This window comes from Lepisma saccharinum, chromosome 1 (assembly GCF_977018435.1).
Source record: "Lepisma saccharinum chromosome 1, izLepSacc3.1, whole genome shotgun sequence".
NCBI classification, from domain to species: Eukaryota; Metazoa; Arthropoda; class Insecta; order Zygentoma; family Lepismatidae; genus Lepisma; species Lepisma saccharinum.
Window position 1 is genome coordinate 110,809,810 of NC_139229.1, and position 24,292 is coordinate 110,834,101.

The 24,292-nt window shown below is 35.9% G+C and overlaps 1 protein-coding gene across 6 annotated transcripts in view; it reads left to right on the forward strand.

The window, feature by feature from the left end:
- Sbf (SET domain binding factor) overlaps positions 1–20,634 on the forward strand; it is a 104,683-nt gene extending 84,049 nt beyond the window's left edge. For 3 of the 6 annotated variants that reach the window (XM_083136116.1, XM_083136119.1, XM_083136130.1), the window contains 5 exons: positions 359–515; positions 7,959–8,048; positions 10,302–10,508; positions 14,581–14,663; positions 16,764–20,634. In XM_083136116.1, the coding sequence (XP_082992242.1) occupies positions 359–515; positions 7,959–8,048; positions 10,302–10,508; positions 14,581–14,663; positions 16,764–16,856 (630 nt within the window). In that variant the 3' untranslated portion in view covers positions 16,857–20,634. The remainder of the gene's footprint in view (positions 1–358; positions 516–7,958; positions 8,049–10,301; positions 10,509–14,580; positions 14,664–16,763) is intronic. The other 3 variants (XM_083136123.1, XM_083136135.1, XM_083136142.1) reach the window with 1 other exon arrangement.
- The last annotated feature ends 3,658 nt before the right edge of the window (positions 20,635–24,292 follow it).

Genomic DNA, 24,292 nt, shown 5'->3' on the forward strand with positions numbered 1-24,292 from the left:
TGTTTTTATTTCTACTAATCAAGTTCTATCAATGGCCTGACCTCCATACAAAAATTTCTGGTGATGCCCATGGTAGTATGGCTATTATGTGTAACATTTATAAAGCCTTAGATAATTTTACATTGTTGACTGACTTGTACAACAATTGACGTTCAAATGAACAGGAATGAGCAAAATATCAAATGAAAAATTCTGCAATTATAAACCTAAGTTTGGTATCAGTACAGTGGTATCAGGAGGGTTTTGCTGTAGGGTAATGCTAATCATAGCATACATGGTTGATGTCTTGTAATTTTGCATCTTAATGGTTTTTATTTGCAGCAAAAAATAATATTTTTTTTATCCTGTTTGTTTTCAGACTGGAATGAGGTGTGTAGATTGTGGATACAGCTGCCATGAAAAATGCTTAGAAGCAGTGCCCAAAAATTGTACCAAGTACAAAGCAGTAGCAGATGGCAATCTAACGTCACAAACACTGACTCGAACAGGAGGCGATTCGGGCTCAGTTAGTTCCAGTAAGTTGTTAAAAGTTCACCATTTGTGTTTTATTTGGAAATGAAGTTGTTGTTAGGGTGATGAAAATGAATGGCTTATTATAGTCCTTTATTATTATTTTGCACTAGATAGTAAATAGATAATACTCAAATGCAACGTATTTTCCACATTTGTAATTTGTAAAACAAAACTGCTTTCTTTACAGAAAGAAAGGGTAGAGCAGTGTGTATTTCAATCCATATTAATTATTTTTCAAACAAACACACACACAAATTTATTACAAATGATGCATTTCAATTAAATTTTTGCCGATACCGATAACCAATATTTTGCCGATCTGATATAAAATTTCAAATGGCCCTTTAAGAACCTGAACTCCTTAATAAATGTAAGTTACCAGATGACTGCATTGCAAAAGAAGTTGCATATTTAGACATTTACTTTTATAAAAAATAGGGCATGGATATTATCCATTAAAATTATGACAAAATGGCAGAATTTTGCACTAAATTATAAGATATTTATAGATATATATCACATCAGTAAAATTATCGATAATTTTGCTGATAAACCAATACATTCATATGCCTATATCAGCCAATATGGTAGAGTACCGATTAATCTGTCCCATCCCTAATTTCAATATTGGTAAAAAAACACCTGTCATTTACAAGCCTTAATGTATTTTCTTACAGCTTATATCATTTTTGTCTGACCTAATTTATTTGTTTAGGGGGTACTGTGTTTACTTCTGATGATTGAAATGAACCATGCATATCGATTTTCAGTGTTGATTATAGCTTCAATCAAATAAATCAATAACTCCCTTTTTATTACGATAGTTTCTACCTTTTAGGCTTTAACCCATGATCTCATTACAGGAAAACCTCGTTAATACGATATTGGTTAATACGAAGTACCCTTTAATCCGAAGTTCTTCCCATTCCCCAGCCGATAACATAGGATTTATAATGTATTTCAGTACGGATAAATCGACATAAGGATAATTTTTAATACAAAGTTGTTTACAACACCCTTCGGCAAAACTGATTTCGCTTAATTCGAAGTAGACACCTGCGTAAGTCGACAAGAGAAGATCAAGAGGGGGGGGGGGGGGGCAAATGTGGAGAGAGCTTGGACGTTATTTTAACTTGACCTTGACAGTTTCCTTGTCCTAAGAGCTGCTGACAATTCGAGGGAAGCAGCCCGACATTCTTTGTCAATGTGCATGGCAGGTCAAGCTCTTTCCCCACTGAATGCGCCACCTTGGAAATATTCACCAGTGCTAGATGAGAAATGCGAGATAAGATCGCAGGAATGTTCCAAAATACAAGATGCGTTGCGCCTGGAAGTCTCACCCATCTGTCTAGCTCTGGGCTCGAGATTCAGCAATTGCCCGTGAGCAAGCAACTTTTGGCCTGGTAACCGACAACTTCCGGTAACCACTTTCATTAAAAGCGTGTTCTTTGTGCCCTGTAGAACTTCATAAAAAAAGGGAAAGTGTTACAGATAATCAAAGCCACATAGGCGAACTAAGGATCGTCAACCCACTTAATGCATTGTCATCTAGGTTTCCCACAAAAGTTGACTTTGATCTTACATATGTTGCAACTCCAGTTTTCTGCTTCATACGTTTCCCAACTGTGCCAGTCATAAAATTTGCCAAAACAGTGTTCTGTTGGCTGAGTGACTTCTCCCTTTTTCTATCAGTAAACAAAGGGGGGAGGGTGTCCATTTCTAATTGTTTCGGCCACGATTTTCTTGATCTCGTGTGCGCACATGGGCTCCTTTCCTTTCGCGTCTAAAATAAAGCAACCAGTTCTGAATACCTTATTCAAAACGAACAAAAACCGCAGGATAAGTAAAAGAAAAGTGACCCCCCTCTCTTCTCCTACAACAGCTCATTATCCGCCACTGGTGTGCATGGTAATGTGATAATTGCAGAATTCAGGTCCCTCTTTGTTGTTTGAATGCATCTGTCTGGATAGGAAATATTGCCCATATTATTGTCTGTTGCATGGTAAAACGTAATGCAAGGATCATTTTTCTTTTTTACATTGCTGATAAAAGTTGCGTCTTCGACTTTAAAATGCGGATGATTTCCCTTCTGCCACCTGCTGCTCTAACTTCCAGCCGGTCTCATTCTGTTTACCCGGCAGCTGGCACCAGTGTTTAGTTGCCGCTTGCAGATAACCGCAATGACTCATCCAGTGCAAGGAAAAAGGGTCATTGTTTTGAATCTCGCAAAGCTGTTTTGATTTGACGATAACGAAATTCGATCTTCAGAAAGAAAAACAGAGTTAAAACAACTTCATGATGCACATAAAGTTCGTATAATTGCCGATTTTCTTCAGAACCATCAGCATGATTATCGAGTGGGGCACTGTTTAATGTGCCCTAGAATACACATTCGGTGCAAACAGATCACAAGTTTGCGTGATTATTTTTTCAGAGTGGATTACAGTGCAAGTTGAGGAAGAGTTTGGACTTATCCCTGCAAAGGGGAAGGGGGGTGGGGGCGAATATGAAGTTAACTGAAGCAAAGAAAATGTGACTTTTGTTTTTAGGATGTGTTTTAGACAGCCGAACCAGAACAAAATTTACAGCCCCGATTTTTTTTTTGGGCCAGGGAAAAGTTGTGTTCTCTCCCGAGAGAATCTTCTCTTACCAGTTAATCCTGTAACGGACAATGTTCTAGTGAACGCACATAAAATCCAATATTCATTCTGTCCGATTATCTCCAGTCTCCTGCTCACGCCAGTGTGACTACTGTCAAGATTCTTCCGAGTTTCACTTCTTGCAATAAACTAGATTGTTTTCCTTTCCGTAGGTCTCCATGCAAACGGGTTTCTTATGAACTAAAATTGTAAGAATTTCGTGGAAGAGCAACGACTTTGCACAATTTAAAGAAAATACAGTTTTTTAAAAGACTTTTTGCCACAACATGCATCCCGTGCATAACTGGTTGTATAACTAGGCAGGATAAATGGTGTTAACCGTCTCCTTGGAATCTTTGTGTCCGCGAAAGCTCCGTGTTCTCATTTTGTGTAACATTTTTTACACTTTCTTTAAAACGTACAATATTATTATATAGTACATATAAATCTTATTTTCTGAGCTACCACCAAGTATAAAACACCCGTTGTGGGGGTAATTTATACTCTACTTTATTTACACCTGAAAAACAGGCGTCATCTTGAAAAGTTTGGATAACTCGAAGTCATTTAATTCGAAATTGACATTTTTTGGTCCCTTGAATTTCGTATTAGCGAGGTTTTCCTGTACTTATGCTTTTCGGTTTGAGTCCCATTCAGGGTGTAGGTGTGAATGGCCCTTCAATTTCGTATAATCACCATTCATTCTTGTTATTGGCAATTGGCCTACATCAGAACGTGACATAACATAAGTGAAGTACAACCAATCATAATACGTACCTGGAGTTAGTCTTTTAACATTTTTGCATCATTTGCCTTGTAATCAAGGGGTCCCAGGTTCAATACCCGGTGGATGCACATAATTGTTCGGATCCCATTTTAAACTGTAGGTCCAGTCTGGATTAGCCTTTCTGTGCATAAAGTGGACTTAAAAACACAAATAAATCGATCTTGAACATTTTGATTTTACATAGTGCATCACGTTAGTTATACTGTTATGATGCAACTGTTATTCAGGTAATTTTAATTTGATTTTAAAAATATTAGAGAATTGAAGAAAAAGTGGATTTTGTAACTTAAAAATTTCAGAATGTGTTAGACATGGTAATAGCAAATGTTTACTGTTGATATTATGTGTGAACTTAGGTTCACTCTATAAATGAACAAAGTATATATGAGTTATTGGTTGTGTAGTACTGCAGATATGTGAAATGTATGAAGCTTTTGCAGTATGCTTTTCGTGCAACCAGATTGAATACTCCTTTCTTCCTGTCACCACAAATATCTGCTGAATTGTATGACATTGGACAGAGATCTGAGTGAGTGGATCCTGCAAATGAGTAGCAACTTCTTTCATTTCTTTGATCTTGAAACTTCTTTCTTTTCTTCTGCATGCCATATACCCTAGCCATCAAACTCAACTATATTCCTTTTCCGGAATGTCTGGAGTAAGAGAACGCGAACATGTTCTTGGTGCACGTTGAAGGGTGTGTGCCTCGCGCAATGAACGTGCAGAGGGGAGGGGCATGTGTGGGAGGGGGCGACTCGACTGCTCATTCGCAGTCCAGTAGTTCTGTAGTAAACATGTCAGTTCGCATCAGGAGAGCGTTGCATAGTGTTGACTGTGTTCTAGAACCTATTTGCACGAGGTAAAACAGTAAATGAATGTGTTTTGGAGACAGCTGCCCTAATGGGAATTGGGAAATCCACAGTTTATAATATCCGGAAGGAAGCGAAACAATTGCGAGAAAAGGATAAAACATCCCTGTTGGAAACGCCAGGCAAGAGGCATCCGAAACGAGCTCAACGATTTGCAGACTTTGATGAGTTTGCACTAGAGGCATTACGAAGGCTCAGTCACAGGGAATTTTGGTTTCTAGGGTGGCAGTTGTGCAAAGAAAATACATGTGTAAACAAATAAGTTATGTACCATTTACAGGCCAACTAAAGTGAGAATCACAGAACTTAAGACCTTCTGTAAACAAAAGCACGTGTACCCTAACAGTGTTGCAAACTTATGAAAAAAAAATAATCCACATAGCCTACAAGGTGTAAAAACATTCCATTTGTCAACAGATGCGGAATAAGCAGTGTATCACTGATGACTGTTAAAAGTTATTGAATGAATGTATGTACATCTTGCCTGGTGGCCGACTTTCAGACTCATTATCAAAGTTCCCTGGCTCGAATCCCGGCATGGGTGTTGTTTGTGAGTGTCCCTTCATCAATTTCATCTGACGATCACTTATTCTCATCATCGGGATTAGCCAAAAGTGGAAGAAAAGCAACGCTAAATTAAAAAAATCAAATACAAAATTTACATCTTATCCCCCAGCAGTAAGACGGTTCCGTACCAAAGGATTAATTTTCTCTCATATTTTAATAAAATAACCTTGCTAGAAGAATGACACATTGAGATAAATTACGTTTAGAAACCGGGGTTTCTTCATTAAATTTATTTGATGTTTGAAAGTGTTATGATTTATTATTATAGATAATGAAAGTAAGCTAATACATATGATTTGATTGACTAAATTAATAATTATTAATTAGATAAAAATAATGGAAATAACTCATTTGGTTTGATTGATTCGCTTTATTTTACTTCCCCTCTTGTGCCACTTATGGCTAATTTGCGAAGATGGGGATGAATGATGATGATATGATGAAATTGATGAATGGACATTCACAAACATCCATGCCCAGGCCACGATTCGAACCAGGGACCCCTGGCATCGTAGCGCGATGTGGGGAAAGAAGACTGTAGAATACAGAGATATTTTGAGGCAGTCACATTTTATTGTACGCTACATATAAAATAAAATGCATATTTGGGGGTGAATTTTTAAATATTGTCACATTTTTCTTCTCTCTTGTTGAGAGGTGTTCATTTTAAATCAACCTCCCTCAGCCTACGGCCTGCCCTCCTTCACTCGCAAAAGTATTCCGGAGTGTGAGGATGTCACCATCCGGATGGTGAACACCTCTGGATTATATATTCGACTCCTGCGTCCCTCCCCCTCCCCCAACCCCGGAGGATCGTCACTGACAATGTGAAATCACACTATCATATGCCGACATTCGACATACCACTTCCGTTTCTGTACTTGACTTAGTGAGAAGTATTGAGGTTGGCAACAGCCTAATAACGGATTTCTTCCGCATCATGTAGTCCGTTGTATGAAAGTACGCTAATGGAAGAAAAATGTGTAAATTACATTGGATTATACATTTTAAAATATATTTTCATTAAAGGTTTCTGTTTATAATAATAATACGTGATTGTTGTATAAATTAAAATCGATCACGTGAACAGCAAGAAAATAGCGCCAGTTTCGAACATGGCGACTTCCATGCGTGCAGGAAGGTCTCCCGTGTTTTCAGAGTAGTCTTTCGGAAATACAGCCGTTTGAAAAGTGGCAAGAAGCAGGTTGTTCTTAACGTTTATGTAACGTTGTGTCGGTGCTATCCTGAGCAAGCAGTGAAGTTGGTGTCCAAGTGTAATTGTGTGTCTGCGTCTTTGTGTTTTCGGTGTGGTGCAACAAAGGAAAACGACCGGTCAAGTTGTGAGTCCCGCGAAAGAAAAGCGTTGTTGCTCGTATAAACAAGTACACCGATTTTGAGATAAGCGCAATACAACGCGAGGTGGTTTCGTATTCTTCCAATCAAAGAGCCGTCCTGTCCACAGTGGGGAAGATGTTGATAGTGATGATTGATGACGATCTCCGCAATTTTAGCAGTGGACGTTAAATCGACTCTTGTGCCACGTTGAGTTCCTTTTTGGGAAGCAAATTTGACAGGCCGTACTCTGACAGGATGATGTCTAGCGCCGAAAATGTCTCAAGTTCAAAAAAGTACTGCGGAATCAAGGTAAGAAAATATATTACTTGCATGAGACGTGCTTAAATAATGTGCTCATTATCGTTTTCTAGTGCACGAGAAACCGAGAGAAATATAAACAATCTCTTTTTATTCCCCGGCTTATCTTTGTTTAGCTTACTGCTAAAACTGGCGGTATATTTGTTGCACAAAGGAGAAAACAATACTCTACATGTCAACAATGTTGGGAAATAATTTGGTGGAAGAGGAAGTAATAAAACCAAAAGGCTTGAATTTACTGAAACGAATCTCTAACTGTCTTGTATAACTTTGGCGCTGTCATAATGAGAGAGGAGGGGGAACGGGGATCTGTAAACCCAGTGTCAGATAAATAACTTTTGGCGTTGAAAAATATGTTCATTCTTGAACAAGAACACGTATTTAATCAATTGTAGAAAATTTATTATACTTTAATTGTAGATTATCAGTTAAAATAAGAATACGTTTTTCCATGTTACGTAAAATTAAAGGTTGCGAGTGAGCAGCATAAGATTGCCGCACCATTCACAAACAGCTGGCGCGGAGTGATACGTTACTCGCAGTGAGACGGTTGTTTACAGAGGGTCGGAAGGTTCGTGATTCTTACTGTACTGGCATTCTTGCATTGCATTGCATTGTTTTCTTAAAAGACAATACACGCACGATATTATTTGTTATTTGTGTAAAACAATGCAGTGGCCATTGTTGAGAATAATATAAGAAATTGGCAGCAGAAAGCGTTTTGCTTTACGGCTGTTATACGGCGCAACACTTCGTTGCTTTCATCCCGCACCCTTCCCCACCTAGTCTGGCCCCGCCCACAAACTTTCCCCCTCTGCACGTCGCTACTCCAGACATTCCGGAAAAGTTGTATACGTTTAATTGTTCTAACAATGGTAACAATAGTGGCCGTAAAGTTTATTGTTATATAGTATTCTTAATTTCTTTTAGGTACAAGCTCTTTATTTTCAACAAAAACTCTCACTTTACGTTCCTTACGCAATATAAAGGACCAAGTTTCACAGTCATGTGGTACTAAAGGCAAGATTATCATTTTGAATTATTTTAAGTTTTAAGAATTATAACGTTTCTGAAAATAACAACTAAGCTTGCTTTTAATTCCCTCTGTGAACATAATTGCTTGCATATATTACTGCCAAGTAAAAATAATGAGTGTGAAATTTTCTGTCTAACACTTGAACCCATGATCTTTTTCTTTCTGAGTATGGGTAGAGAGAATACTTGTTCACGTGAAGTTCTGAACTTAGTTTTCGTGTGTGGGTGATTTTTTCCATGTTCAAGAGGCACCTGTTTGTACTCAGATAAAGTTGGAAACTGGGGATGAGACTTGACATTACTTCCACCAGAGACAAGAACACTTACCTCTTACATAGTACGAAGCTTCACACAGAATTTCCATTAGACACGTATTCTGTAACTTATCATATATATGTAAGTGGGATTCTAGGTGTGAATTTCACATTATGCTTGCGAAATGTGTGTGTGTGTGTTGTTTCATGCATTCAAATCATCATAATTCAGGAAATACTGCAGTATGGAAATAACCAGTTGAAGTAATAAAACCAAATATTTATTAATACTGTACCTTTTGATTATGTGCTAACATTTAGTTTTGTTCCTTAATTGTTTGGAATTAATTTTCATTGATTTAATAATGGCATATTGAAGTTACTGTATTGATAAATTTGTTGATACAATTACAAGTTTGATATTGCATTAAGTTACCTGTATTTGGCTAACACCTGTAGGATTTTCACAGTTTTATGGTGATTTTGTGGTTTCTTGGTAAACAAATTGTCATTGTAAGTTTTTTTTTTGCTTTTACGTAGACTACGATACGTTTGTGAGCTCTAAACCCTCATATAATTTAAAATTACTTTTATGTGAGGTATCCAAAGAGTCATGTAGGTCCCCTAAAAACATAAAATCTTAAGTTCTGTTGAATTTTAGCTCTTCCTACGAATAAAGTTTAGATATGAGGATCATTAGTAAATGTTACACAGTGCATATATTCAGCCTGTAGGATGATTCATTCTTATTGTTGTATGAACAGTTAGCAAGACTTCTACTACTGTTCTGAAACACACTGCTTGGAGTGGAAGACAAAGCAGTTAATTCAGATCTCTGGTACCGACCAGTGATCCCATCTTGAAATTAAACAATATATTAAGAAAGAACCTGGAGAAGTGTGTGTGGGAACTGTTTTCCTACTTACCACACAGTCCCGACATGCATAAACAATGATGTCCTGATAGGAATATAATATATAGCTCAAACTTTGGACCTTTGTGATCATGAAAAATAAAGATTACTTTGCAGATTTGTAAATGTATTTTGTGGCATACATTTCCTTCTAAAATGAAACTTGAAATGACAAAGAAATAAAAATTAATAATTGATATTTGATGGTTGTTACCATGTCTGTTTTGGCAGCTGTAAAAATTTCATGGTTAATTTATCAGGGTTATCAACTAACCTGGGAAACTTGGAAAACCTAATTAAAAAACAGGAAATCAACCTATGGCTTAAAAAAGTATGCAAAACTCAGAAAATTATTTCATAAAAACTAGGGATGGGACGATATGAAATTTTGGCCAATACCGATAAAGTACCGATATAAAATTTACCGATACCGATAACCGATATTCTACCGATCTGATATAAAATTAGAAATGGTCCCGGAAGAACCTGAAAGGTTCATTGACCTTAAAAAAATGTGTGTTTCAAAGTGACTGCAGTGCAAGAGAAATTGCATATTTAGACATTTACTTTTTTAAAAAGTAGGACATGGAGATCATCCATAAAAATTACAACAAAAATGGCAGAATTTTGCACTAAACTATCGGGTATTTATTGATATATCGGATCGGTAAAATAATCGGTAATTTTACCGATAAACCGATACACTGATATGCCTATATCGGCCGATACCGATAGAGTACCGATTAATCAGTCCCATCCCTAATAAAAACGTAAAATGTGATTGTTGTAATGATTCCATTGAATGTCAATGGGTTAATGAGTGTACCAAGCTGTGAATGTGGATTTTTTCCCTAGCAATGATAAAACAGGCTTTTGTATGTGATGTGTTTCTACAACAATTGAAGCCAATTTAAATATCGTAGAGGTAAAGTGAGTTAACACATTACAGAATACTCTGGAATTTCATTTCATGGGGTAACCTTATGTAATTGTATCCATGCTGCACTGTATTCAAGCATATGCTGAATTTAATATTAAACACTCCAAGTAACTTGGCTTCCATCTTTGTAGGTGTAACAACTATTCAAACAGCCAGCCAGCAGTACTATGACAATTTTGCAGCCAACGTAGCGGAGAACAGAACTCACGAGGGGTACTTGTACAAACGTGGTGCCTTGCTGAAAGGATGGAAGCAACGCTGGTTTGTTCTAGACTCCATCAAGCATCAGTTGAGGTATTATGATGCAATGGAAGATTCACATTGTAAAGGTTTTATAGGTAAGGCTCTCTTTATTATGGTGGTAGGGAACAGAGGTTTGCTGTTTGACGCATGATTTAGTTGGAATGGAAGTAGTGTATTTTTCTGCATATTACAGGGTTCTCACAAATCTGGAGTACCTCAAAATATCGGGGAAAATCATCTAATTGATCAAGGAGTCCCAATGAAGCACACCTGAAAGATTAGAATATGCTCCTTGATAACAATAATAATTACACATAATAAGTACAACTTCAGTAACTAACTTTACACAAACTACTTGGAAGATATTGGCTTTAGATATATGAAGGGCCTAGTGGGAAAAGGGGGGCAGGGTATCCCTCACCATGGCTGAAATGTAGATAATGATGTAATATGTATGCTCATACCAGGTGCTAGCACTTTGCGGAATGACCAGAGTTATTTTATTTTAGATTGCAAAAAGGAGAGACAATCACTATTTACTCTTCCCTTAGTGAACAATATATTGTTACTAGCATGTCTCAAGGGTAATTGGTTAATTCTAAATTTGAAGGTGATTGCTAGAGGCATGCATATTTAATTTTTGACGAAAACATGAAATGTGAAATGACACATTATAATGTTAATTTTTCATGTTTCTGAAAGGTGTGAGGTGCATTTTCCTACCTTGTTTTGTCACGAAATAATGCGAACTGCAAAATGCAAAATACACTCTTAAACACGAAATTTAGTTTATATACCGTTTTCACTGGTATAACAGCGAAATTTTATTTTCCATACCGCTTTTGAACCCGAAATTGACTGTTTTAGTACCGAAATTTTGCTTTTCTATTTACCAAAAATATGTGCATCTAGTGATTGCTTTTTAGACTTAAAATTTAGCAGTCACCTTTAACACTTACAGTAACCAACTTTTGTTTTGTTAGCTTTACATTACTCTGCTGATAAGAATCTTAATATTGAATGTCAAGAGATAACAGAGATAAATAATCCTTTTAGATAACCAAGGGAGAGGGAGTCGTCATCATTTACTCTTACATTAATTGTTTGTTTTAGACTTCTCAGGGGGATCTATAAGTTATTCACTTACTTAGTAATAGTGTAAGGAAGTATTCATAAATGTTTGGTGTCAAATTTTATTACAGATCAACTTTTGTTTTAGTGATTGTTATTTTTTGCCTTGAAAACCTGGAATACTTGAGTTGTCTATTTGCCATAGAAAATAATCAGCCTTTTAATCCATTTCTAATTATTTCTAGGAATGGTGGACAGATATGAGATATGGGTCAATCCATGTCAAGTGGTCCAGGATATGAGAAAATCGTTGCTAGACAATTTTTAAAAAATCTAATTTTTTCTGTGCAGTTACTGTACCATGTTGTTAGTTGAAAACAGTCATTATGTTAATTTTAGGGGCTGTAGCTTTCGAGTGGCAGCCATATTTGTTTTCAAAGATCCGCCATTTGGTGGTGTCGTAAGGGGTTACCAAATCTGAAATATCTCAGCCCCTAATTCTCCTATTGATGTGGAACAAAAACCAAAATGATCAGTAAACTGTAAGCTACAAGTCTGTGTATTAGCCATTGTTATATATGAATTATGAAAGGGTGAAATTTAAGTTTGAAAAAGTAGGTCATTGACGCTAAAAGTCCTGATTTTAGCAGATAATATTTGCAAGAAGGGAAATGGTCAGGACGTTGAGCTTTACTGGATAAAGAGCTCTGATATAGATGTGCTCATTCACCAAGTTTCAACCCTTAGACATGCCCCCCTTTTTTTCTAGAAATGATTAGAAAGTTAGGAAAGTGAAAAAAGTGCACCTTTCACAGGTAGATATCTCTGGTGGGGGACCTGATAAAAATATACATAACAGTTTGGTATGAATATATTATGTACCAAAAATTAGGATTTTCAGATTTCATTATAAGTACCTTTAATATTAACACAAAGTTATACCTACAAATAAGTATATGCAGAAGTATGGATAAATGAGAGTTTACTGTATATACATCATAAATCAATTGACAGTGGACGAATAACGCACAAAGGGGTTTATCAAAGCATACAAGAAAAAGTTATATGAGGTAAACATGAAAGCAGTAAGCAGGTTGCTCTTTCTAACATGCACAATCGTGTTCAGACATGCATCTCATGGGAATTCACCACTTGTGCCTCATTCAGATGCTTGCAGCTCAAGAGGAAGGTTGTGTTTCTGCAGTTCTCTGTATCGTTACATCCGGTTAGTGACAAAATTGAATGTGATGTAGGTAAATTAAGTGGTGAAGAATGTCATAAGGATGTGTATGGCCCAGTATCAAGAAGCATTAAGGCACTTGGTGACTTCAGTGAAGAAAAGAGGAATCATTTGATATTGAGAACAAGCAGTGGCATTGGAAACATATGCAACTACCATGAAGTGAAGTTTTCTCAAAAGTATCATCATCTTTTTGGTCAATCGTGTTGCGACCCTCTAAAAATCCATAAAAAAGTCATAACTAAAGGACTTTCAGAAATTACGAGTGCACACCTTCTAAAGGAAATGAATTATGTTGTAGATCTGATTCCTGGGAAATCATTATGTGCTACATACTACACAAGACTATATGTTGTGAAGGAAAAGTGCAATAACAAAAACAATGATGTCACCTCCAAACAGGTGAAATAGTTGCATGTATTTATGATGCAAACTGGTATATTGGAATTGTTGAAGAAGTCAGCATCGAACATGATGACCTCAAAGTTCATTTTTAAGAGCCACAAGGACCACGAACCTCATTCCAAATTTCAAGAGACGACAAGACATGGCTGCCTTTCAAGAATATTTTAAAGCAGCTTACACCCATTGAGCTTACAAATGCAACTGGTCGGTGTCACTCTATCACCCTTCAGTTGTGTGATGAAATCTCTCAACTTTTTGTGGAACACACTGTTTAAGTGGTAATAAGTAACCCAGTGTTGTTATTGTATGATTTGATAAACCCCTTTGTGAGTTATTCGTCCACTGTCAATTGATTTATGATGTATATACAGTAAACTCTCATTTATCCGTACTTCTGCATATGCTTATTTGTAGGTATAACTTTGTGTTAATATTAAAGGTACTTATAATGAAATCTGAAAATCCTAATTTTTGGTACATAATATATTCATACCAAACTGTTATGGGGAGGGATTGTATATTTTTATCAGGTCCCCCACCAGAAAGTGAAAGGTGCACTTTTTTCACTTTCCTAACTTTCTAATCATTTCTAGGGAAAACAGGGACAAGTCTAAGGGTTGAAACTTGGTGAATGAGCACATCTATATCAGAGCTCTTTATCTAGTAAAGCTCAGCTTCCTGACCATTTCCCTTCTTGCAAATATTATCTGCTAAAATCGGGACTTTTAGCGTCAATGACCTACTTTTTCAAACTTAAATTTCACCCTTTCATAATTCATATATAACAATGGCTAATGCACAGTCTTGTAGCTTACAGTGTGCTGATCATTTTGGTTTTTGTTCCACATCGATAGGTTAATTAGGGGCTGATATATTTCAGATTTGGTAACCCCTTACGACACCACCAAATGGCGGATCTTTGAAAAAAAATATGGCTGCCACTCGAAAGCTACAGCCACTAAAATTAACATAATGACTGTTTTCACCTAACAACATGGTACAGTAACTGGACAGAAAAAATTAGATTTTTTAAAAATTGTCGAGCAAAATGGATTGGACCACTTGACATGGATTGTCCCATATGTATTGCTTTGTTATGAAACTTAAGCAATTCATGTAAATCCTAAATAGTCAAAAGCATTTTATGGGTTTGGCCTTAGAAAAATGTAGCTGAACACTAGAAAGTTATTTTTACACAACAAAGGCTCATATATATATATAACCAAAGAACACCCTGCGTAGGTCCTTGTGGGCTTCCACACACCTGCTCTTTGAGTGTTTTGAAGTATGTTCCCTCTGGAGAGAAATTGTAAAGAAAAAAGTGTGCTTTTTAAAAATGCAATTGCTAAAGGTTTATTATTTACAAGGAAAAAGTGGCAAATACTGTCTTGTTAGAGATGTAAGCACATGTATACTCTCTTCCTAAAATGTACTTCCAAATTTATTTTCAGATTTAGCTGAGGTAGTTTCTGTGGCTCCAGCTCCACCAATCCCTGGACCACCAAAGAAAACTGACGACAAATCCTTTTTTGACGTAAGTACTGACTTATTTGCATTTATGAAGGCCCAAATTATTGGACCATTTTATTTTCATGTAAAAATTATCTTATGAAGTTTAGAGTATCAGATCAAATGGAATAAGCTTGTGTTGTTGATATTGCTTTGAATAGAGATTAATTGGTACTCTATCGGTATCGGTAAAATTACAGATATCTCTAAATATCTTAAAATTTAATGCAATATTGTGCGATTTGGTTATAATTTTTATGGATATAAACATTCAATCTCTATCCCATTGATTTTTTTTAAAGTAAATGTCTAAATATACAGCTTCTTTCCATTGCAATAGTTTGGTTTATCTGGTAATGTACATTTATTAAGGAGGTCAGTGAACCATTTGGAATTTTATATCGGATCAGTAGAATATCTGTTATTAGTATTGGTATCAGCCAAAATGTCATTTCGGCCCATCCCTAGCTTGGAATAATGCAAAGAAAAGGCTTATTTCTCATATGGTACATGCTTTGCCAAATTTTGATAATACTTTTGTACTTACTTGTGATGACACTTTGAAGAGTTACGGGTCTTGTTTACTTCAAATGGAGAAAGACCTAAATGTGAAGCATATAGCCTTTTTTCTAAATGTATCACTGACTCCTTAAAGAATAAAACCATCTTTGAATGGGTCATTCCATGCCAAATCAACCGGAGTCTGAACCTTGACATCTCAGAAATTAATAATTTTTGGTACATTTTTTCAAGTTTCTTAAAAATTAAAAAAAAATCAAATACCACAGTCATGTTGCATTTCAAATTAAAGCTCATTAAAAGCAGAAGAGAATGATTCCAATTTGAGCTCTCTAGGTCAAATAGTTTTTGATCTACAGCTGTTTAAAGATTTCAAAATGTCGTCAAGTTTTGGGATTTTTTGTTTTTTGAAAGTCAACAACTCAAAAACTTAAGAGCCCAAAAAATCTGAAATTTGGCAATTTTTGTCCTCTTGATAAGTGCTTTGTATAAACAAAATCTGAATCATTAAGGGTAAAAAATATTTTTTATCGGTTGCTTTGACATGGAATGAGTTGAATATCAGTTGGCAAGTTTAGCCCATAGTTTAAGAGAAACTTATATTTTATCTGCAACAGATAGTGGTAACTTATTTCTGATAAGTTATGTGATAGAGATCACAACAAAGTTGTTGTGGGTTGACCAGAACATACAAATGCACATGTGGGATCACATAATGGATTTATTTTTGCCACGTGTGACATGTCGTAGTTCCAGAGACTGACTTGTGGTGGCAGCATTTCACTTGCTGTAACCGTATTGAGTGGTGTTCTCACGAAAAGAACAAAATTGAGTTATCAAAGTTCAAGTAGCAGATGGAAGAAATGCTGTCAAGTGTCAGAGAACTTTTTCAAGCTTGTGGTGAGCCATTTCCATATCCAATTTGTGGATCACCTTAGCGATTCGCCAAGACCACAGACCGACAAGCATCCAGCAACATTAAGATGGTGCTTATTGTTGCCTACGACTATGAAGACATTCGGCCACACACTGCCGAAGGAAGTTTCCATGAACAGTGAGTATTACAGTAACTTTCTGGTGGATCACCTTTGTCCAGTGATTTGTCGAAAATGACCAACATTTCTGACAAGACATCCAATTGTGCTGCACAACAACGCAAGGTGCCATGCTGCAAATGCTTGTGGTGGGGTTTGGAACTGCTAGAGCACCCGCCATCTCTACCATAGGCTGGACATGAGCCCTTGCAACTATGACTTGTTTCGGTAGTTAAAAGATCCACTGCGCAGGGATGTTGTTTCAAGATCATCGATGACATAGTGTAGGCTTTAGGGCGATCCCTCGATATTTATGGCAAAACAATTTTGCTGACTTCATGAGAAGATTACCAGAACTTTGGCAACTTGTGCTACACTACCAGATACTATTATGTAGGGATGCAGTAACTTCATCCTCCACAATAATGTAAGTAGACAGTTATGAGCATGTACTTTTTTAAAAAAATATGTTCCTCGTATTACCTTTTAAAAGTGAAAATTTTAAGCTCAATTCTTTGTGCCATTGTTCTTTTTTGATTGCATAAACTATAATTAAAAATTGTTGTTCACAGTTGAGAACAAATCGTCGAACGTACAATTTTTGTGCCAGTGATGCTGTGACTGCACAGGAATGGATTGAGAAGATTCAAGCTTGCCTTCAGTGAGGAGATCCCACGTCACTCAAGATAGTGAAAGGACAATACTTCTTAAGTAATGAAGAACATTCTTTCGAAATGTGGTCACATATATTTTTGTGTACATCGTAAATACTCTGCTGTGGCCGTGACCAAGCTTATTGATATATATATATATATATCAATATATGTATATATACATGTGTGTGTCTGTGTGCATGGGTGGGTGTGTACATGTGTGGGATATGAGTGTGCGTGGTGTTTGCTTTCCCCTGCATAATTTATTCAAGTTGATGTTTAAACAGACCAGGCTGCTGAAGATAGCCAGCTTTGTTGTCTTGTTAAGTCTATAGTGTATAGCATTAGAGTTACATTTGCAGAATACTGAATACACGTACGGATGAATGCAAATGTTGATATTAATAGTGAGATATACTCTGTGTGTGTAAATGAAAACCGTAAATATGATTGACGAGATAACTTTTAAGCGATGTAAGTCATTAAGAAGTCTTTCCATATGCTCTCTACTAGCACATATCGTTCCCATTTTCTCGCATCACGAGTCACTTCATTTTGCATCATGTAAGAGCTAGCTGATTGACGTGTGTGTGTGTGTGTGTGTGAGTGAAAGAGAAAGGGATATAAAGTGGGTAAACAAATGACACAATTAAGTGAATATTTTTCAATGTATTAGCACATATTTTACATTGTGTCATGTGCATGATTTGAAGAGAATGCAAAATGTGATTTAGTGTGAAAAAAAGCAATTCCCAATACATTTTTAATTACAAGTACTTTCCAAAAAAGAATATCACATTTTCTTTGTCACACCAAAAAATGTACTCGATTTTTCAAAGCATGGGAACAAGTCATAGTTTTAAATCTGTTACGTGAGTGAGTTTTGAAATTGTGAATAGGTATTCAAATGCCATATATGTGTGTGTACATTTAAAACAAAACAAAAGGCTTTGGCTAATTCATACTGTGATGATTGTAATATTGAGTAGGTATGTTTGATGTTGAGAAATTTTCTGTGTACAGTGCTAAAAGATTGAGAGTTAGAAATAGTTTAAAGCCATGATGTAATTTATTTTATGTTGATATAAGAAGAAAGATAATGGTCTCGAAATATCCTCTACCAATGTTTTATTTCTTTGAAATTCTAATAAAACTGAAGTGCTACATATCAAATTTGACACACAATATTTACTATTATTAGGCTTTTGTTGAAAAGGATTGAACTTACGTTCCTTCAAACAATGATTAATGGTAAGATAATATTGACACTGGCGCTTCCAGTAACTCATCTGATTCCTAATATGAACAGTTCCTGTATTTGTCGGAAACCTATTTAGTTTAACTTCTCAATGGTTTTTTAATAACTGACACTTTATTTTTACAATTTAGGCTGCATTCAAAGGCTGTGTTCATGCATTATCATCATGACATTAACTAGAAGGAAAATTCATTGTAAGGAATGTTCTTGCAGTATGAATTTTGTTGCAATTGCTTCTGATTGTATATGAAACTTTGCAGTTCTTGGTGATATATTTTCTGTGATTGTGGATTATGGTAGCTTTTTTCCCCTTCCAGTGTCTAATATGCACACAAAGGCATTTGGATTATAATCTGATATATAGATATGAACAAAGATACAGTGATACTTCTCAAATTTAATTTCTGATGTTGGGAGCTGAATTGTTTTGAGAGTTGAACGATAGCAGTACATACATACACACACACGGTTAAACCAACAGCAAATTGGGACCAAGAAGGTCAAAAGTACGTTGTGGGAAAATTTAAAATCTTGTAATATAAGTTATTTACAGCTTGTCCTTTATTAGTAGGGATCCCCAACTCATCTCCCAAATATATCTTAATTGATTTTAAACTAGTATTTTAATTTGTAAGTCACTTGGCCATATCCATTTGTTGGAAATGACTTTTGAGGAAGTTATTTTCTCACGTGACAAAATACTGATGTTACGACTCCCATGTGACAGTAGGTGCATACTCAATCTACCACCAAAACCCAGCCACTTTGCCCCGGTGATGCAAAAAGCTCAGATAGAAGATGAAAATTCATGAGAAACATCTGTTTATATGTGGTTTCATGAAGCTGTCTGAATTATTCTGTGAATAACATGCACCATAGTTTCTTCATTACTTTATACACATGCAAATATGGTACATTTTATTTTTTTAAGCGTAAAAAAAAAAAAGTTGAAATTTCACTTTAATTATTAAGCACAAAATGTGTTGAAATTCATGGAAAAGGCCACAATTCATGTTATTTCATGATTTAGAATGTATTAAAAATGTGTAGGGCTGAGCTGATACCGATGTATCAGTATCAGTAAGTATTGGTTGATATTTTTGCACCAATCCTAGCCGCTACCATTGTTTTTGAGTATCTACAAGCGCAGCCAAAACCAAAATTTGTTCCCTTTCAAAGGTTCGTTCACCTTTCCCAACTTTGGTTTTGAAAAAAAAAATGTGCATTTGTTAAATGAACCTGTACTCAAGTTTCCATGAACAGCAAGTACGTGACACAAAGATTCGTACGCAGATAAGACTCGCAGTCAAGTATCTTGCAAATCAAGCATAATGTGAAATTATCGCCATAGGAGTTTGCTGCTTCTGTTTAGTTCTCTTCGAACTGTACCAGGCTTTGTTCGTACAGATGCGGTTTCGTGTAACAATAACCCCAATGAGGTCCGAAAGCCAACCAGGCACCTGTGGCTAATCCTTCCAATTTCTTGGCTGTTTGTGGACATCTCCCTCTTTAGAGAACTCCCACAGTCAAAAAGGTCATCGCCAATGTAAGTGATGGACATATCTCATAGTACATAGCATATTCATGGAAAATCAAATATCTGGGCTAATCCCACTTTTCCCTTCCAACTTTAGACTTTTATTTGTCCCAACCTGGATAACTGGGTTTCAACAGGCGTGTTTTGGTGGCACAGGGAATGCAGCAAGGGAATAATTTTTCTTGAACGACAGTTGATGGCACTTACTTTCTGAAAGTGTAGTGATGGGTTTCGATTTCTTTCACGCCAAGAAATAGAACTCTGCCTTTTTTTTTTAGAAATCATCTGCCGATAGTATATTACATCGAAAGCAAAGTCACGTCGGAATATCACTGTACTGAAGTCAATCGCCTGATAGAGAAGCAAGAGACTTGTAAGTTTTCATTCTCTCCTTAAATTTCAATTACTAATTTTTATTCTCTTTGATTAAGGACAAAAAAAGAGACTAGATTGGTTTCAGATGACAGCTTTACTGTTAGTTTTAGACGTTGTGTCCAGGTCTGGTAAATTGTCAATTATTCTTGTGTTCACGGCAGTGATTGAATTGGGCCGGCATAAGCCGTATGGCATACCGGTAGTAAATTAAGATGCCAAAAAGCATACCGGTAGCAAATTTTCAAAATTGGCACTTATTTATCACAAGTAACTATGCAATGGTCAACAGCGTACTCGATCTTTCTCTCTCTTTCCCTCTTTGTGGTGATAAAAGAGAGAGAATGAGAATCAATTTATTTAAGAAATCACAAAAAATGAGATTGTATCAAGAGACAGGTCTGTGCATACGAGCATACACCAGCAGTAATTTATTTCCAATTTGGCCAATGGTTCACAGATGATTTAATGTTAGTTTGGGAAGGGTGATCCTTTAGTTTTAGAGGAGGTTGAAGAGGCATGATCTAATTTTTCAACATTGGGGGAGAGAGACACGATTGCCTTGTTCTTAGCTTCGCTTAATATTTCTCTACTATTTGAAACATCTGATGGATTGTCACTGACTGTAAAGTTCAGATGCATCATTGCAACAGAGTATCGTTTGTTGAGTTAATTTATTCATCGCCCCTCGTCAGAAATGCATACGTATAAAAAATAATAATAATAAATTACACACACACACACAATATATATATAGCCTTTGTTATTTTAAATTGGAATTATACAAGTATCTGTATCGGTGAGGGCATCGGTTCAAAGTGTTATCGGCTCAGCCCTAAAAATGTGTTTAGTTTTGAACATGTCAGTGCACATACATAAGTACTTCTTTGCAACAATTGACATTTTTTAGTGTTATCACATTTGCAAAAAACCACGGTCGCTATTTATTACCATTTAGTGTATTTTTGTCAACGTTGTGGGTAATTTGTTTCATGACAGTTCTAATGATCATGCTCTAAAGAGAGATTTCTCTAAGGGAGACATTGTTGACCAAACATTTTAAAAGGATTTACAGTTTGGCACACACAGGTACTATGTAGAAATTTTGTTTAATTAATGACAGTGTGTAAGCATACTGTATTTTATTTGGTTAATGTAGTGTGTCATATTATTAAAAATATAAATTTTTACAATTTTAAGTCCATATTTCAGTGAATAGCACTTTTTACTAGATATAAATCCATTCCCTGCTTATAAGGAAGAAAATATTTGTTAATTTTGGCATTTTTAAAAAAATTAAACCGGTAAACTTCTTGATACATTTATTTATACTAAATGTATGAACAATGTATTGACTTTAAAAACCATTTACTTGAATATTTGTCACAATGTAACAGTTATTTAGTGTCCAACTTGCCTTTTAAATTTGTATGCCTACATTTTTTTAAAAATTCTACATATCAGTACCATGCAGTACAGTGTTAGTAAAATGTGGATGTAGCAAAATTTGAATGTTTGCATTCCTCTTGGGATTAGAAATATTCTTAAGCATGGCTGCGGTGGCTCAGTCAGTAACGCATCTGACTACCATGCTAAAGGTCCCGGGTTCGATCCCCAGCTGGTTCAAATCCGGGAACTTTTCTAACGTTGGAAGTGGCTCCAGCGCCCACCCAGCGTCGAATGACACATCACCCCCACTCACGACCGGATCAAGAAAGTGTGGGGCGTTACCCCCACACCCCTTATACGCATTCCGCATTCATGGTGTAGTGCTAAGTGCAAGGGAGCACTTTACCTTTTACCTTTAGCAAGATCACCATCAATACTATCATATGCATGGGCTTGCTACAATGATTTAGTATTACTAGGACACATATTTATGGTGAATAAAAGATCAAGATTTCGGTACAAAAACTGGGGACATTTTGGGATCAAAGGGGGTATTCAAAATTGGCATTTTGGTTTTAAAATTAATATAACCCTAAATTTGATTTACAAACTACACTTATTGCACAAAATAATATTTTATGAGAATATTAAGTTTATTTGGTGTGTAAAAGAATCCATTTTTGCTTCTCAAATATTTAAAGCAGAATTAATCAATTTTCTGTGAATTCCATCTCTCAATCAAGATAATTGAAACTTCAGAAAGTGTCCCATCGGTAAATAAACTCTAAATTTTGTGTTTAAGAGTTTATTTTGCACTTTACAGCTCATTTTACATCATTTCGTGACAAAACATGGTTAGGAAGAAGTACTTCACAACTACAAATCATGAAAAATGAACACTGGTATGTTTTTTCACTTTTGCCTTGACTTTTTACTTTCTGTTTTGCAGAAGTATAACACAGCTTATTCTTGAGATTATTGGAGGCAATTGGTCAAATTTGTATGTTATAGAATTATGAAAGAGCAACATCAGATTTATTTCAGATGCCTAAGTGTGCAAATCACAACATGGAAATTTCAGAAAGAATTACATTTAATACCACTGGAAGCTCTTGTGTTGCATGTGTTCCAACAACTGTATACATACAGTCTTATCTTTCGTTTTGCTATTGTACACCCGTAAAATATGTGAGAATACTCGCAACTATTTACACATCATTGGGGGAAAATGACATGTTTATTTGCTTGTATTTATTAATGATTTTGTGTTCTTTTTCAAATGTGGGTTCCTAAAGAGTCTTGTTGGGAATAATGAATTTATTACTTGGTGCTCTATGCTTCAGTGTTCATAGAGCATTGAAACATGGGGAGGAGGTAATGTATGAAAGACTGCCATTGTATATGGTTGAAAGTAGCCACAGTGAGATGTGAATAAGATTATTGTAAATAAATTACTGTTGTTGTCATTGCTGTACATAAGTAGCCGAGGCATACTGCTTCATGTTTTTTGTTGTGTTCCATGTGACAGAAAAAGAGAGAACCAACTTCGAAGTGCTTGTAATTTTGCATTTGTGTATATAATAAACCTGTTATGTAATATATTTTTTATTGTCAATCACCAGGTGGTGATCCACCCAGGTTGAATGTTTTATTTTTTTTTCCAGTTGAGGATAATACAATATGAAAAAGCTACACTCACAATTTTCATAATTGGGAAATTTACAAATATGATAAACATGTGTTTAGGTTGGTTTGTTTTAATTGTATATTTTTTCATATCAAATAGATTTGTTCACCTGCCTTCGTGGCACAATGGTCAGCTCAGCACGCTACGATGCCAGAGGTCCCGGGTTCGAATTCCAGCCTTAACATGGGAAGTTTTTGTGAATGTCCCTTCATCAATCTCATCATCACTCATCCTCATCTTCGCAATTAGCCAAAACTGGCAGAAATGCAAAGTAATTAAAACAATCAATAGATTTGTTCTGTTGAAGAAATTCTTCCAAAATATTGAGCATATGAGATCTGGATAGGTTTTCAATGTCACTATTTTTGTCTTTGTGGATTGAAGTGCACTGACAAGGACAATTGTGTCTTATTTATTTGTGAAGCTGCATTGGGAAACAACAAATGACACCCTTTGTGATAATAATAGAGAAAGAAAAAGGTGGCAGCTAATGTATCGGAGAAATTTAGTTATGAAAGAATTATGCGACTTGCAATATATTTTTTTCAGGGCATCCTTAGGTATGTTGTCTACTGCAGTGCTATGTGAATGTTTCTAAAGTATTCGATTGGTGTGAAAAAAAATGCAAAAGTGAGACATGGTTTAGCATTAATATGGCAATTTATAGCTGTTACATTTCTAAAACAATCTTCTAGAGAGAAAGTGAGAGAAAATCAATTTTTCTTTTTCTCTCCTCCTCCCTACCCCCTTGCCTGCAAGAGAGAGTGTGTGGGAGAGGAAGAATATAAACACACACTCTCTCTCTCCCTTTTTCCGCTTATCTTTCTTCCTTTATTTGTTTCCATTCATCTTTCTCTCCTCTCCTCTCACTTGGAGCAAAAGAGAGAGAGAGAGACAGAAACACACATTCTCTCCCCCTCCCTTTTCTGTCTTTTTTTTTGCTGTTTTTTTTTCCTATTCCCTTCTCTCCTTTCTCCAAACCTGGAAGTAGATTTAATGGGTGAAAATGGTGTCTTGTACAATCAGTTATTTGTAAATTGTTGTCAAACACAAAACTGCATTTCAGAATGCATGGCTGCATGTAGAGCAAGACAAATTTCGCATCACTGTGCAACAGAGAGGAGTGTTCTTTAGGTAATGTTAGGAAGGAACCAGAACTTTATTTTTTATTTATTCGCATGTATCTTGATCGTTTATAATGTCTA